This window comes from Bombyx mandarina, chromosome 11, assembly GCF_030267445.1.
Source record: "Bombyx mandarina strain Sakado chromosome 11, ASM3026744v2".
Taxonomy (NCBI): Eukaryota; Metazoa; Arthropoda; class Insecta; order Lepidoptera; family Bombycidae; genus Bombyx; species Bombyx mandarina.
The window spans coordinates 544,584-561,252 of record NC_143218.1 but is presented as its reverse complement, the minus strand read 5'-3'; the positions used below and the strand labels follow the sequence as shown (position 1 = coordinate 561,252).

The window sequence follows — 16,669 nt, the reverse complement described above, 5'->3', positions numbered from 1 at the left end:
GCCATTAAACAGCACACTCACATACCTGCACACATAGTTTTTTTTATTGTTATTTATATATTTGTTTTATATTTTATTTTGCATAGAAACGTACAGAAACTCGCAGCGTTTGTTTATTTATTGCATAGATAGGTGGATGAGCACACATTCAGCGGTAGGCAGCGGCTTGGCTCTGCCCCTGGCATTGCTGAAGTCCATGGGCGACGGTAACCACTCACCATCAGGTGGGCCGTATGCTCGTCTGCCTACAAGGGCAATAAAAAAAAATAAAAAAAAAACACAGCCCACCTGGTGTTAGGTGGTTTCTGGATACCATAGCAATTTATAACGTAAATCCGCCACCCATCTTGAGATATGAATTCTAAGGTCTAAGGTTACAGTGGCCGCCCCGCCCTTCAAACCGAAACGCATTACTGCTTCACGGCAGAAATAGGCAGGGTGGTTGTACCTGCCAGTGCGGACTCACAAGCGGTCCTACCACCATTTAAGATTGAATTAACTAATACAAACAAAAAACGACCTTCGCACACTAGTAACACGATTTTATTCATTATCGACGTAATGCCATAGTCTTGAGTAAAAGAAAACAGAAAAAAAGTGTGTGTGTCCGCTCCGACGCACGACTGGAGTTTACTGGATATAAAAAATTAAACGAAACAATACGAGAAATAGTTCTATATTACGACAACACGATACACTACAGATTATTAACAAATTAACGAGACACAAAACAAACGACTAACAAATATATGAAAATACAATAATGAGAGAAACGCGCGATCAGTACGAGGCTTTGTGGCGGACTGCCGGCGCAGCAGCCCGGCGTCACCTGCGATAACGCGGCCGCGCGTTGGCTCCTGATTGGCGCGCGCACGCATCACGCAATCAGGAGCCAATCAGGCGCATAACGCATTTCGTGTGACATGCTAGTACGATTTTGATTGGCGCGCGCACGCATCACGCAATCAGGAGCCAATCAGGCGCATAACGCATTTCGTGTGACATGCTAGTACGATTTTGATTGGCGCGCGCACGCATCACGCAATCAGGAGCCAATCAGGCGCATAACGCATTTCGTGTGACATGCTAGTACGATTTTGATTGGCGCGCGCACGCATCACGCAATCAGGAGCCAATCAGGCGCATAACGCATTTCGTGTGACATGCTAGTACGATTTTGGTCCCCATAATTTTCATACCCCGGGCCTATATATGTAAATCGATTCTAAAGGAGTAAACTCCAAAAACTGCAGGTACAACGTTATAAAGTTTTCTTAGAATTTTTAATTACAACGAGAAATTACAAGAAAAACCGATTATTTTTGTTAAGGAATTAATTTTGTCGTCCCACTCGACGAAGCTACGCTGAGCTACAGTTTATCGGTAATAGACGATGGATCATACACAGTTTTGTAGATCATAACCAGTGCCTACCATTTTTTGAAGACGAGTCTTATTATGTTACAGTTTGAAACGTTCAGCGCGTGGTCCCAAGCCGGTAGAGATTATGAACGCTTACAGCTTATCGTCACTTTTGTACAAGCACAGAGGAACAGAGAATGAAGCTAGTATAATATCCCAGAGTCGTAAAAATAACTGAAATTTAGCTTTTACGTTTTAATCCTGAATTTATTATCATCTCATTACATTATTGTTGATGTTACAAATACTTTAATCATAATGGTCGCGGACGATTGAAATATCATTATTTAGCCAACTGAGTTTGTCACCGGATCTTTTCGGTGAGTCGCGTTTCCAATCCGGTAGTAGATTCAGTGAAGCGGTGCTCTTGCTAGGGCCAGTGTTAGCAAATTCTCTCAGGTTGAACCTAGGTTGGCCTCAACTAATCGTCCGTGCGTAACTGGAATAGGCCTTCAAGCTACCAACGAATAGGTAGAAACATATTATTATATATACCTCTTTAGGGCCTACTGTACTAACTTTTACACGTGCAGCTTGTGGGCTGGATATACTCAAAGATCGTACAATGCTCTCCGTGTTCAATACAATAACGCGTTTAGGGTGCTGGTGGTGCTGCCCCGCTTTTGTAGCGCATCAGGGATGTTTGCAGACGCGCACATAGATAGTTTTTACGCTACCATGCGTAAGAGGTGTGCATCTCTGGTAAACAGAGTGAGGGCCAGCTCCAACAGTATCCTGAGCATGATCGCAAGCAGGCTGGACTGTATATACATGGGTCGCTGTGGTGCCATCTCCCATGGGATGTTACCACAGTAATTCATTGTGATGTAAATATAACTACTAACATAGGTCTAAGTCTTATTAACAATTTATATGAATCATGGATACTTGAAATAAAAACATTATTATTATTATTATTATTATATATAATTCATAGAAATTCGAACATTGTGATACTTAGCGTGTTGTTTATTTATTTATTTATTTTAATAAAACAATCAATGCGAGGTTAAGCCGTAACTAAGTACCTACTTTAAATTATTTGTAGAACATAGATTAACGAACAAAGCTAGGACAAAATATATGGAGAGGATATTTTTTAATATTAACGATCGCACATAACATGATTACCAGTTAAAATATAGAACTAACTACCTATATCGAAACGCAGAAGTTTTGTCTTATTTTCGACAAACAATTTAAGAACATTATTATACTAAAAAAATATCAATTTCACAATATTCTATGTGTACTAATAACAATATACTAGAATACTAATAGTCACTTTTAGTTTATACTATATATTAAAGCATAGCGTAGCTTCGCCGCGTAGATCATTTTGTACAAACGAAAGGCAAGTAGCTTAACATCGTACAGGACTATCCCTTAGGCTACCAGATAACTAATTAGACTACACGGGCGGTACAACCAACGGTACTGGGCACGTTTTCGTTGTTACAGACGATAAGAGAAAGAAATGATTGGCTAGCGGATGATAGTTTTACATGATAACGTCAGTAGCAGAACTATTCCAACTGCTAGCTCTGACGTCACGCGAGAAGAGAGATAAATGTGACACAAGCCAACGCTTGGGCCGATCGTGCTTCTCTATCGCTTGTTCCGCGCTCTCGCTTGCATGCTCAGGCTCAGGCGGAACGTGACACATTTTCGTGCGTGCAGCCGGTGTTCATCGATTTATACGACATTATCACGTCGAAAACCGAGACCGATATCAACTTGATATGGTACGATAAGATGTGGTATGATAGATTCATATGTTGATCGTGTTAGCATTAAATAATCCGTGATTGTTGAGTAGTCATCGTGATTCGCCCATTTCTGTAATGATTTCATTCAGGCTTCGAAGGTGCGAAAGCTGTTATACTCTGAACTTTAACGTGCCACTGACGTCGACAAGGGCTTCGAAGTTGATGGTGTTTAGGGTTCCCAGATTGTACACCAACCTTGGCAAGAATGCGCCTCTCAGCAAACTAGTTGGGGAATTAAATAATTTGCATAACAAGTATTCTCTGGACGTTTTTGCTGGCACCGAGAATTCTACAGCCCGTATTTGGTAGTAAATGTGTAATAATGTAAGGTCTTCATGTAATGTTATATATAGTTTTTCTTTGTTTTTTATATAATGAACCGCTTTTTTTGTATGCATGCAGTCGGTACCTGTAATTGTGTTAGCATTTAGTGTGAATTCAATGTATAATATGATACCTGTAATGTTCTGTGCTGATGTATAACATGTTGGTACCCAATAAATAAAATAAAATAAAAATAAAAATATACTGAACAACTGAGATTTCGAATTCACATCTAATGGTGGGTTGCGGCATTCACTTAAGCGGTAGGCAGTCTCCTCCCGGTGATGGTCATGGGGCGACCTGACGGGATTGAGGCTTCTCCGCATGCTACCGTCACTACCGCGCTGGCACCAGGAGGACGGGACGAAGCGTCTGCGGCTGCGGTCTGCGATGCGGTCCGCATTGTCGTCGATTATTGTGGTGTCGATTATTTAATGCTAACACGATCAACATGTGAATCTAGATCATACCATATCAAGTTGATATCAGTCTCAGTTTTCGACGTTATAACGTCTTATAAATCGATGAACACCGCTACACGCACGAAAAAGTGTCACGTTCCGCCTGAACCTGAGCGTGCGAGCGAGAGCGCGGAACAAGCGATAGAGAGGCACGATCGGCCCAAGCGTTGGCTTGTGACACATTTATCTCTCTTCTCGCGTGTCGTCAGACTAGCAGTTCGAATAGTTCTGCTACTGACGCTATCACGTAAAACTATCGACCGTAAGCCGACTTTACAGACAACCAATTATTATTTTTGTAATATTCTATTTTCGTTATAAAAATAATGGATTCAAGGTATATTCAAGGAATTAATAATCGAGTTGAAAGGAATTCAAGGAATTGAATAAGTTGTTCGACAAGTGTTAGCACGCGGACGTGGTCTATAACCGACTCTCGTGTACAAAACGACAAAACCTAGTTAACGTGGTACGTTGGACACGCGCGCCCGCCCCAGGGCCATCCCCGTTTATTACATTACCTATTATTGTTATAAGAAAATCCCTGCAGCCTTTGTGGTTCTGAAGTTTTCGCGGAAAATTCTAAATCTACCCGGTCATTTTCATAAAAATAATAATTAATTACTTTCAAACAACAGAATCTTTAAGACACTAAATTTTTTTCGGTTAAAAGCGCTTGACGTCTGTTATGTAATATAACTAGTCAGGTCATAAGTATTGTCACACAGTAAAAACTTTTCTTTTAGAATGCTGGCCACAAAAAAGTTTATTGAATTCGAATTTCGAATTGTTCATGAAAATAAAAATGTATACTTTTAGAATTTTACTCATTTTCAAATATGGAGTGGACGCTTAAAGAAGACCGTGTTGCAGTTATTGCGTTGCATGGTTGCGGTTACGCGCCAATTCAAATTTTTAACATACTGCAAATTTTGAATATAACCAAATTAAAAGATTCGTTTATCGTACCATCAAACGATACAATGAAGACTCTAGTGTAGATGACAGGTCAAGAAGTGGTCGCGCTCGGTCTGTTAGGACTCCAGCAGTGCTTTCTGTGAAGGCGCGAATTCAAAGAAATCCCAAACATAAGCAGAAACTGTTGGCCCTTCAGATGGGGTTAAGCAGAACCACGGTGAAAAGGGTGTTAAATGAAGACTTAGGGCTTCGGGCATATCGAAGAAAAACAGGACATCGTTTGAATGCTCGTCTAATGGACCTGAGACTGAAGAGATGCCGCGCTTTGTTGAAGCGGTACGCAGGAAAAAAATATCGGGAAATTCTTTTTTCGGATGAAAAAATTTTTACCGTACAAGAGAGCTACAACAAACAAAATGATAAGGTGTACGCACACAGTAGTGAAGAAGCGAGCAACCGTATTCCGCGTGTCCAACGAGGTCATTTTCCATCCTCGCTCATGGTATGGTTGGGAGTTTCTTATTGGGGCTTAACAGAGGTACATTTTTGTGAGAAAGGTGTAAAAACGAATGCAGTTGTGTATCAAAATACAGTCCTGACGAACCTTGTGGAACCTGTTTCTCATACCATGTTCAATAACAGGCACTGGGTATTCCAACAAGATTCGGCGCCAGCTCATAGAGCGAAGAGCATACAAGACTGGCTGGCGGCGCGTGAAATCGACTTCATCCGGCACGAAGACTGGCCCTCCTCCAGTCCAGATTTGAATCCGTTAGATTACAAGATATGGCAACACTTGGAGGAAAAGGCGTGCTCAAAGCCTCATCCCAATTTGGAGTCACTCAAGACATCCTTGATTAAGGCAGCCGCCGATATTGACATGGACCTCGTTCGTGCTGCGATAGACGACTGGCCGCGCAGATTGAAGGCTGTATTCTAAATCACGGAGGTCATTTTGAATAAACTTTAGTGTCATAAGAATCTATGTTTTGTTAAGTTCATTTTGGTATATGAATGGTTACATAATGAATAAACTTGTTTCAATTATTTTACATTAAACATGTGACAGAATTTAATTTTATGACCTGACTAGGTATAAGTATAGTATTTTCTACGTTTTTTGTGAGTCGTAGTTATAATTAATAGTAATTTTAAGGTATAAATTCAAGTTTTTTTTTAATTATGACATCCTTTCTGACATTTTAAATATACTTATAATAGTTATAACTTAAAGTTATTAGTACAGTACGTGTAACCCTCCTATAACACGTAGGATACCTTCCTACAAAGTCTCGTGTTGTGAAAAATCGTGTTATATGAGACTTGATGAGACTAGAAGCCAGTACAAAAAGGAGAGTGATTTGTCTGAATGAAACATCTCAACTATGCCTGTTTGTATTTCATTACCTATTATATTTACTGGTGGTAGGACCTCTTGTGAGTCCACGCGGGTAGGTACCACCGCCTTACCTATTTCTGCCGTGAAGCAGTAATGCGTTTCGGTCTGAAGGGTAGGGCAGCCGTTGTAACTATACTGAGATCTTAGAACTTATATCTCAAGGTGGGTGGCACATTTACGTTGTAGATGTCTATGGGCTCCATTAACCACTTAACACCAGGTGGGCTGTGAGCTCGTCCACCCATATAAGCAAAAAAATATATAAAAAATAAGCAGAAAAATTTTGATTATCCCCAAATTGTGTGTTCATAGTGCATACTGAAATTTTCTAACTAATGAATAGGTAGGAAAAATATAAAAAAAACAAAATGTGTGCAATTCACACGTGGTAGAAGTGAAATCTTCCAAAATTAAAATACAATTATCCTAAACGTCTTAAGTATATGTAAAATTTTGTCATTAGTAAATAATTGTAAGGTAGCGCCCTCTGTGAATTGATATTTTAATTTCACGTATAATCCTAAATTAAAATTCACTACAAGAGCTTTCATACACACGTTAGTATTAAAAAATCTCACAGATGGCGCTGTATTAAATAGTATGTATGTTTCTGTCTCATTCTTTGCTGGCTTCATCCTACACATTTTTGTATTTGTGTCTCTTACCTGTTGTTCATCCGGTTTGAAATCACAACGATTCTGAAGAAGTTTTCACTTCAAAATACATGTGTGCAATTCACACTTGGTAGAAGGTTTCAACCTTCAAAAATTTGATCTTCAAGATGATAAGACGAATGTAAAATTTAGGGAAGAAGTTAATTATTATTGTAGGCTTTAGTAATGATCATAGTGATACAAACTTTGATAATTATTTAACATTCTATTCGCATATATTACATAGATTTATTCAGAATGTATTCAATACGAATATTAGGTACGAAGTAGAGCACAAAGAGAACCACGAATATAGGACACTGAACAACACTGAAGAACACTGTACAAGCTTCCTATCTCATTTTCTCTCACGTTAAATCTTATGGATTTATGTGTCTGTCTCTTTTTACTGTCGCTTTTTCGTTTCATCGACTTGCGAATCACAACGATGCTAAAACAATTTTAATTTCAAACGAATGTCCTTCTTCAAATGATTTACTAGTGACATGGCGACTTGGCAACGTTATGGACACCTTCCTGAAACTTATAAACCGAAGTCTCAAAATAGATGGTGATATTAATGTTGTTAATGCCCACGAGCACCGATGACCACTTGACACCAGGTGGGCCGTGAGCTCGTCCAGCTTAGTAATAAAAAAGGACTCCTGGGATCAGCCGTAACCCAGGTCATCGTCAGGAGCATCTATCTCATAGGATTTATGTTCGTTTAACTTCGAAGATAATAAAAAAAAACCTAAATTAGTGCAAGTGAATTGTTTGTTCATCACCCATGGAGACTGGAAATGCTTGCCGTCATAGAGTTTGTATTATTAATTCAATTCACTGAGTTTCTCTCCGAAATTAGTGGCTCGTGATTGCGTTCTGGTGGTAGATTCTGCAAAGCACCGCTCTTGCTAGGATCAGTGTTCGCCATTATCTCAGGCTGCGTGTATGGACTCCACTAACGGTCCGTGATTAGTTGAAATAGCCCCTTAGGCTACCAACGAATAAGGTAGGGAAAAAAGGTAACTTTAATCCATCAGAAATTTAAAAAAATCTTCTGGGTGATTAGACCAGTTAATCTACTAAAATTAAGCAGCCTTTAATTCTAAACGACGGCGTAGTGCAGTATCAGAAAGCAATATGAATTATGTATCTACTAAAAAATTATTTCATCTACATATTAATACGTGAAGCAAAAACTTTGTACCCCTTTTTACGAAAATTGCGCGGACGGAGGAGTATGAAATGTCCTACACTTATAAAAAATATAGAGAAGGAGTGCAGAATGCTAATGTCTTTAAATGAAATTTAGGCGATAATAATACATTAAATCACTAAAAGAAACATTACACACACTACCCTGTATTTGACACACACATGTATATAATAATTTATACTCTATGTTTATTATCAAATTTTTGTTTAATGTCTGAAGTCTGTGGTCAAATTGAGAATAGGTTAATACTGTTTATCTTTAATATTATTTGTAAATAGTGTAGCCTTGGCGAAATCTTTGATTATAGAAGTTTAATAGTCTTTGACAATAGAACCTTAATAATGTTCAAACCATTATGTCGAATTTCGACTAATGCCGGACCACCACTTATTTTTATATCGTATAGATACCGGTCAGGAATGTTAGAGCAATGCTATAAAATTATTGCATCGTCACGGGTCCTTGATACGTGTGCAGTGAAAATTACATTTAAAGATTCTGTTACAAACAAACATACCGAGCAGATAAAAGCTTGTTAAAAATTAAGCCACGACTTTTATTCTATTAGAAATAACGCCATCTATCGATTTTTTCACGACGCAGATGGACGTAAGATAAGAAAGCGAGCTTTTAAATTATGATCACGAACAGTTTTAGACTTACTAGTTCTGAGAATCGATAAGAGATGGCGCTACTTTCCAAAAATATAATTGGGTGCTCGAAACGAAAATTCAGTATGACAAGTATCTTAAAACCGTCATTTAAGGTTCTGAAAAACAATTTGTAACCTTAAAAATAGTTTCGAATCTTATCAGAGCATCCAAATCATACAATTTTTTTTTTAATTCCTATATTGAGAATGAAATCACGGCCTACCTAATGTTGAATAGTTACCGGAGCCCATATACATCAACAACATGGATGCCAGTACCAAACATGAGATATGTAGACATCATGGTGGATCTCATCAGTTTTACAATGTAACTTTTTTTTTTTTTTTTATTGCCTTTGTAGGCAGATGGGCATACAGCCCACCTGATGGTAAGTGGTTACCGTCGCCCATGGACTTCAGCAATGCCAGGGGCAGAGCCAAGCCGCTGCCTACCGCTTAATACTCTCCACAAGCCTCGTTTGAAGAAGGACATGTCATAACATAACATGACGTAGTGATACCTTAGAACTCATATCTCAAGGTGGGTGGCGGCATTTACATTGTCGACGTCTATGGGCTCCAGTAACCACTTAACACCAGGTGGGCTGTGAGCTTGTCCACCCTATTAACAAAAAAAAGGAAATGTAAAATTAAAGTGCGTCATTAGTGTTTATTTGAAATTAGTTGATTTTAAGCCGTAACTCTTTTGTGGTAAATGTTTATAAATCGTCTGTGAACAATTATAGCAGTAATGTTGCCATCTTAAAAGCTTTAAAAAATTAATTTCAATTACTTTTTAGTGAGTAAATTTTTATTTTCATTACGAAACAGATCGATACTTTTTTTTGCGTATTTGTTATTTTTTTAAAGTATTATTTGAGGCCTATAAAATCAAAGGCAGCTAAATCCAATTCTGTCAATTATTCAGGTAAAGAACAAAAATCGGCCCTAAGCACGTCATTACGGATCCTCCTGACCTATCAAAGTAATGCTCTTGCTAGGGCCAGTGTTAGCAACACTCCCGGTTTGAGAAGCAGAAATAACTTTGTTCGGGTAGCTACAATATTCTTTATTTTAAAGCAGATTTATAAAGAATGACAATATTACTAATAATCTGAATTTTGAATGATAAAACTTCGTTTATATTTGAGTATAGAGTCAAGATAAAATTTTTGAACTGAATTGCTAGAGATTTAGCTGCATTTGTTATAATATGAAAATACTAAAGCGTGTCCAACTAACTAAGCAATATGGCACTATAGTTAATCCATTTTACTACATTAAGGCGTTTAGCTGCCTTTGATTTTATAAGCCTCATTTATTTGTTTAGACACCGCTGACAGCTTACTCTCCTTCGGGGTTACCGCAAATTCATCTGTCACAGTTGGCAATAAAAGACCAATCTTCAACCCCTAGCTTTAATCCCTATAACGAAAATTTGTGGTAGTAGTATTCTATAACCGCACCTGAATTTGTACAATTACCACATTTCGACGAGCAAGCTATTACGAGTCTAGATTTTTTGTTTTCTGAATTTCATGTCGTTTTAATGGCAACACCGTTAGCACGCTACGCGCTAGCATTGTTCACAATTCGCGACCTATAAACAGAGTCTTGCTGAAAGCTTAAGTACCCAAACCTATAAAACAATTCTATAGCATTACACAATTCTACAAAAAGAATGTAAAATGTACTACAAATTTGTTTTGATACCTACAATAGTTTTCATACCGTTCTTTATATTGGACTCGCGGTGCCACATCCCAAAGAACAACTCCGATGTCTTCGTCACGTATGAGGGGCACGCCGAGGTCAACGAGAAAGCAATGACAGACGTCAAACTGACACCAAACGTCGGAGACGCTACTGACGCGCCAAAAGTGACAGATGACGTAATATTCGTGCCGAACAGTGCTGAGCGGAATGTCGATAGATTTAACATCGATGAAATTATAACGAAAAAAACGATCGGCGATTTCTTGGAGCGTCAGAATGTTAATTTTGAAACTGGTGAGTGTTAGCGTTATTACTGTGTGGAAGTTTAACCTTTTTTATGCTGAGTTTATTTTCTATTTTCATACTGAGACCTTAGAACTTATATCTCGAGGTGGGTGTCGCATTTACGTTGTAAATGTCTATGGGCTCCAGTAACCACTTAACATCAAGTGGGCTGTGAGCTCGTCCATCCATCTAAGCAATAAAAAAAAATGTTTTACATAAAATGCTAAGCAATTTTGAAAATATTAATAATAATAATAATACCTTGCATATTTTTTTTACTTAAAACTACAAAATCAATGCTAAATTCACAGCAAAATTACTTTAGTGAATTTGATTGAATAAACTTTATTGAACTTTAATGATTTAATGAATGAACTTCGTTAATGAACGCATAGCCAAATCTCTGCATACCGAAGTTGAATCTTTGTTAATTTTTGCAACAAACAAAGTCACGCGTAATGAAGCTGTGGATAGTGTAGTTTTTTAGTCTGTTCCTTATTTACGACCAATCTAAGGAGGTCTAAGAAAGAATCTAAGAAAAACCAGATTTCTCTGTCCTGCGCAGGCTGTTGTTCTAATTTGATTTGGTGTAGGAAAGAGACGAATACATATCTAAGGTATCTATATATTAATACGTGAAGGAAAAACTTTGTATCCCTTTTTACGAAAATTGCGCGGACCAAGGAGTATGAAATTTTCCACACTTATAGAGGACATAGAGACGAAGTGCACAATGCTAATATATTTTTTAAATAATGCATAAAAGATACATTAAATCAATAAAGAAAACATTACATACACTACATACCATGTATTTGACGCACACACGCATGCATACTATTTATTGTCAAACTTTTGTTCTTGACGTCTGTGGTCAAATTGAGAATAGATTAAATATTGTTTGTCTTTAATAATATTTTTTTATAATGTAGCCTTGGCGAAATTTGTGATTATAGAAGTATAAAATACAATCATAATAGTGTACAAACTTACAATTCCAAACTATAGTCGAATTTCGACTACTGCGGGACCTCTAGTCTTATTAAAATGGAGTACCTGCTTTGAGACGCATTGCTCCAAAGTCCCGTCCTTCGAAGCGAAACACGTAACAACTTAGTACGAATATAACCAAGCATAGGGCATTACATGTACTTTTAGGTTCTGAATTTGACTGATTTTTTATGTGTGTTATACCTCAAAACTTTTCTCTTGGTCAAACGATTTCGATGATGCTTGTTATATCCGAAAGCTGGTTAGGGCTTTTATCAAGATCCGACCAGTAGTTTTTAGTTATCTTTAATAATGAATACATTCAAGAAATTATCATTTGTTATACCAATTAGTTGAAAACTGTATTATTATTATTGAAAATTGAAAATTTTTCTTTAACAGAAGCACCAAAAGATGTATTGTTTATAAAGGCGAAAAACAATGAAGACATTGAAAAAACAACCAAAGCGGAAACCAGAAGACATGGCACTGATACGAGAAAACTCAAAATCAAATCCTTGAACTGTGCGGAGCTGGACTGCAATAACACACAAGATTCGGTGTGCGGCAGCAAATTCGAGCATAAGCAGTTGAAATACAGACTATTTTTAAACGAATGCTATTTTCGTAAAGTCAATTGTGGCTTTAAACACGAAATCAACAGTGAGTTTTCAATAATGTTTTATACCTTTTTTTTTTTCCTTCGAAAAGTCTGAAAAATATATTTTCCTTTCAAGTCACTATCTTCATTTTTAAAGGACATTGTCTGTCTTGAATACTGTTCTCTGAAAAACTAGTCTTCTTCTTTTATCTTTTCCTTATCCCACTTTAGGTGGGATCGGCTCTCCTAATTCATCTGAACCAGGAATTTCTATTCTGAATTGTCACACTGACAAGCTGGGCCTTACGCATCGCTGATGGCTTACTCCCCTTCAGGAAGACCGCAAATTTGTCTGTCACACTTGGCAATAAAGGCCGATCCCCCACCCCGTCCCTTAATTCCTATTACGATCAAATTTGTGGCAATAGTATTCTATAACAGTACCTGAATTTGCACAATCACCCCTTTTCGACCAGCAAGCTATTATGAGTCTAGATTTTTTGTTTTCCGACAAGCTAGTCCAGTCCAACCAGAAATTTCAATTCTAATTGTCACACTGACAAGCTGGGCCTCTTTAAGTATTCGGGTCATATTTGTCCATCATGTACCCGCGGGGCGCCCTCTTCGGAGCTTTTATCAGGCCGGTCCAATGCCGGCCGAACGGCGTAGTCCTTGTCCCTCCGGACTTACGGACTTACGTCACGGGCAGGGACCCTTCAAACTATACTCACTCACTTCAAAGGTAGAATTGGGATCGTGGTGTTTCCTTCTTATCTCTGCTTTCTATTTATGTTAACGCCTACAAAATTTTACTGAGCAATATTGAAATTTTTATTTATGTTCACCGACACAATTTTAAAACACTCTAATTATTAATGGCCGCGCCAAGCTGACTTGTTCGCAACGTAAAAAAATAACAAAAACCTGTATAAAGGAAATACAAGCACAAAATCGATTGTGGAAGTCTTATTGAAGAAACCCAAGCATCCAACAATTTATTACTATATTTATCCCTTCCTTACAATTTTCTCTCACCCGTACCTTAACGCTCGGTTGAGCAGAGTATGGCTATTGCCATACGTGCCGTTCTTACTCATTATACATAAATTAAAATTCACTCAGAGATAACGCTTTAGGAAGCAAAAACTAGCCGATCGTCTATTTCCAAAGGGCGATGGCAATATTTGTCGCAGGGTACTGCAGTCTATCCCTGGTTGCTATCGTACAAGATTGTTCTATTTTGTGACCATTTATGCACATGATTTGTCCCAGATTATTTATTTATTGGAGTTTACTCCTTTAGAATCGATTTACATATATAGGCCCGGGGTATGAAAATTATGGGGACCAAAATCGTACTAGCATGTCACACGAAATGCGTTATGCGCATGTCACACGAAATGCGCGCCGGGCTGCTGCGCCGGCAGTCCGCCACAAAGCCTCGTACTGATCGCGCGTTTCTCTCATTATTGTATTTTCATATATTTGTTAGTCGTTTGTTTTGTGTCTCGTTAATTTGTTAATAATCTGTAGTGTATCGTGTTGTCGTAATATAGAACTATTTCTCGTATTGTTTCGTTTAATTTTTTATATCCAGTAAACTCCAGTCGTGCGTCGGAGCGGACACACACACTTTTTTTTAAGATTAACAACCGAACAACCAATTTCCGAAACAGTAATTATTTAACAGACGCAGGTTTATCGCAACGCACCGACTATTGGTAATTAGTAAAATGATCAAGTTACAATTATTATAAACATCATTTATCAGGATATCAACAGGTCGATTTGGAGAAATGCAACAATACAGCCGCACGATATAATGAAAGACCGTTACCACTCAAACCGATTCCTGTGAGATCGGATGTGGCCAACTGGAATAATACAAGAAGATTTGGGTCGAGACGGTATATGGGTTTTTTTATTTTCTCTTGTGTTATGGGTTTCAGGAATACGTATGGGATAAGCACACCCAAGCAAAACCGTGGTCCACCTGGAAAACTCTGTTATATTGCTATATAACGGCTGCCCCACCCGGACATACCCATGTGCCCAATACGTCCATCCGCCGCTAATTACGCAAATATAGAGTTTCTGCGATCTTTTTTACTACGATGTTTATATATCTCTTAACAGAGATGTTAACTGCTTTTAAATTCCCCCTTGAGTGAACGAGCTAGTGAATATTACCCTACTTTTCCCGGATGGGCGACTGGCGTGAGTGCCGTGGAGTCCTTTAGTGGGTGGACCTCTGTTATCTTCTACTCTGCCTTAGCATCTTCGCCCACCAAATCCCACACAGCGCGGGAGCCTCATAGGAGGTTCTATTACGGGGACAGTCAAGCAGCTCTTTTAAAAAAGGAAATTTTAAATTGACACTTATTTCACATAAATTGAAATTTAAAAGAAATTATATTATACAAATTAGAAAGAGTCTTCTAAGCAAATTTAAATAATAATCTGCTTACATCAGAGACTGCCTAGTCTGCGATTTTATTGATATTAGGTTGGTATTGTATGTACGTGTACCAGCTCAACCCCTCGGACAAAAATAGATAGGATTGTTATACCGATCCGAGTGGGCTCTCTATATCTTCCAATACCGGTTAATAGCTTTTCATCACACGACCTTGTCCCTTGTTATAATCAATATTTCTATTCAAATATTTGCAGAATTTGAACACCTACATTTACGGTCCCCATGACTTCGGAGCGAATCCAACTCTGTTATATCTTCCAGGTCATTAAGCATGGGCATAAATGGGCGATATTGCACGCACACTTGTCCGGCATCATGCCCGGATTCCTATGATCCTCAATGCGCTGTATCCCAAACTGGGCAGAAGAAGGTATTCGCAAACCACTGCAAAATGGACTACAATTCCTGTTTGTACGGTGTTGGTAAGTTTATTCCTTGTAGCCGATTTTGCGGACCTGCCCTGTCCTGCATTGTCAATTTGATTTTAAGAAGTTACAAAAGGTCACAGATACTTATAAAAACCTCAAGTCTTTAGATCGAAGTCATGTTTATAAAACAACGTCTGTTCGTAGCAGACCTTTTCAAGATAATGATGCTACTTGTACGCAAGTTGATGGACAGCGTATTTATTTTGTACATAGTAATATTATTTCCTTGGGGGTGTCTTTTCTGATTTTCTGACTCAGAAGGTTTCGAAGTCTGGTAAGATCTTATCACTCGATACTTGCTCATTATTGTGCCTGTTACGTCACTGATATTTCTGTATGATAAAGTAAAGAAGACGTGAAGAACAGAATTCCCCTACACAATGCTTTGTATTGTAAGGCCCACATGTATAGGTACAAGCACCCTGAATACGTAAGCTGCTGGTTATACGTTCGTATACAATTAGACTTCGAGGTCTTCAACCTCGTTTCTTAGTTGTGACTACAGGTCTAGTCTAGTCTGTTACTCTGGGTAACAAGATCAGATTGGTCTACAAATAAAACGTAATTATTTCAGCCTGGTACATGCGACCTCTCTCCGAATGCGTTGGCGGCAAGAAAGCTGACCTACAGCAGAACCGAGCTTTCGTAAACTGGATGCAGAGAGTTGGCATTGTTGACAATAAAGGAAGACTGGTTTTGAGTTGATTTTAAAGTTCTGTTTGAATTAGTGAATTAGTATTAATGTTCGAGCCCGTCGCGAATATATCTGCTAGGAGTTTTAAACTAGCAAGGCTAATCTAATCTGGGAACAAGTCATACACGGCAATCTGCCCCTAAACTAATATTCCTTGTTCTGTGAGATCCAGAGACTATTATGCATACTTATATCAGTTTTAATAAATAAATACATATATCAAATATTTAGACATAGAGAAAACAAAGCTGTACATCGCACGAATTAGGAATTTAAGCTACGACCTTCACCCAAATAGTTAAGGGCGCTTAACGATGCTAACCATTCACCATTGGCTGGCTTATAGACAAGACCTTAAAATTTCGTACTAATAAAACAAGACACATTTTGAACATGGCGCACAGAACCCTTTCAAAATTAAAAGCTGCGATCTAAGCCTAAGTCTCTTCGACAGGCTTTTAGCAAGACCTATGGACTCGGTAGAGTGCCAAATATTTAGACTAAACCTAAATCTCTATCTATCTATGTATGCATGTATGTATATGTGATTGTGTATATATATTTTTTGTGTATGTATTCGTAACTTAATATAAATTTCATTACCTACCACTATTTACTCTGCACTACCTTTGGTTGACTGGTAGAGAATGCCTTAGGCA

General features: G+C 38.1%; 1 protein-coding gene across 1 annotated transcript; it reads left to right on the top strand.

Annotated features, from left to right (window-relative positions):
- Positions 1–10,449: 10,449 nt before the first annotated feature.
- LOC114250479 (uncharacterized) lies at positions 10,450–16,027 on the top strand. The gene is made up of 5 exons (XM_028184368.2): positions 10,450–10,827; positions 12,211–12,471; positions 14,181–14,316; positions 15,150–15,310; positions 15,891–16,027. Exons 1-5 carry the CDS (start codon positions 10,506–10,508, stop codon positions 16,019–16,021), a joined length of 1,011 nt encoding a protein of 336 aa, XP_028040169.2. The 5' UTR covers positions 10,450–10,505; the 3' UTR covers positions 16,022–16,027.
- The last annotated feature ends 642 nt before the right edge of the window (positions 16,028–16,669 follow it).

Coding starts and splice junctions, on each gene's coding strand:
- LOC114250479 (XM_028184368.2), top strand. CDS start 10,506: ATGTACTACAAATTTGTTTTGATACCTACAATAGTTTTCATACCGTTC. Junction 14,317..15,149: donor AGAAGATTTGGGTCGAGACG/GTATATGGGTTT, acceptor TATATCTTCCAG/GTCATTAAGCATGGGCATAA. Junction 15,311..15,890: donor TTCCTGTTTGTACGGTGTTG/GTAAGTTTATTC, acceptor TAATTATTTCAG/CCTGGTACATGCGACCTCTC.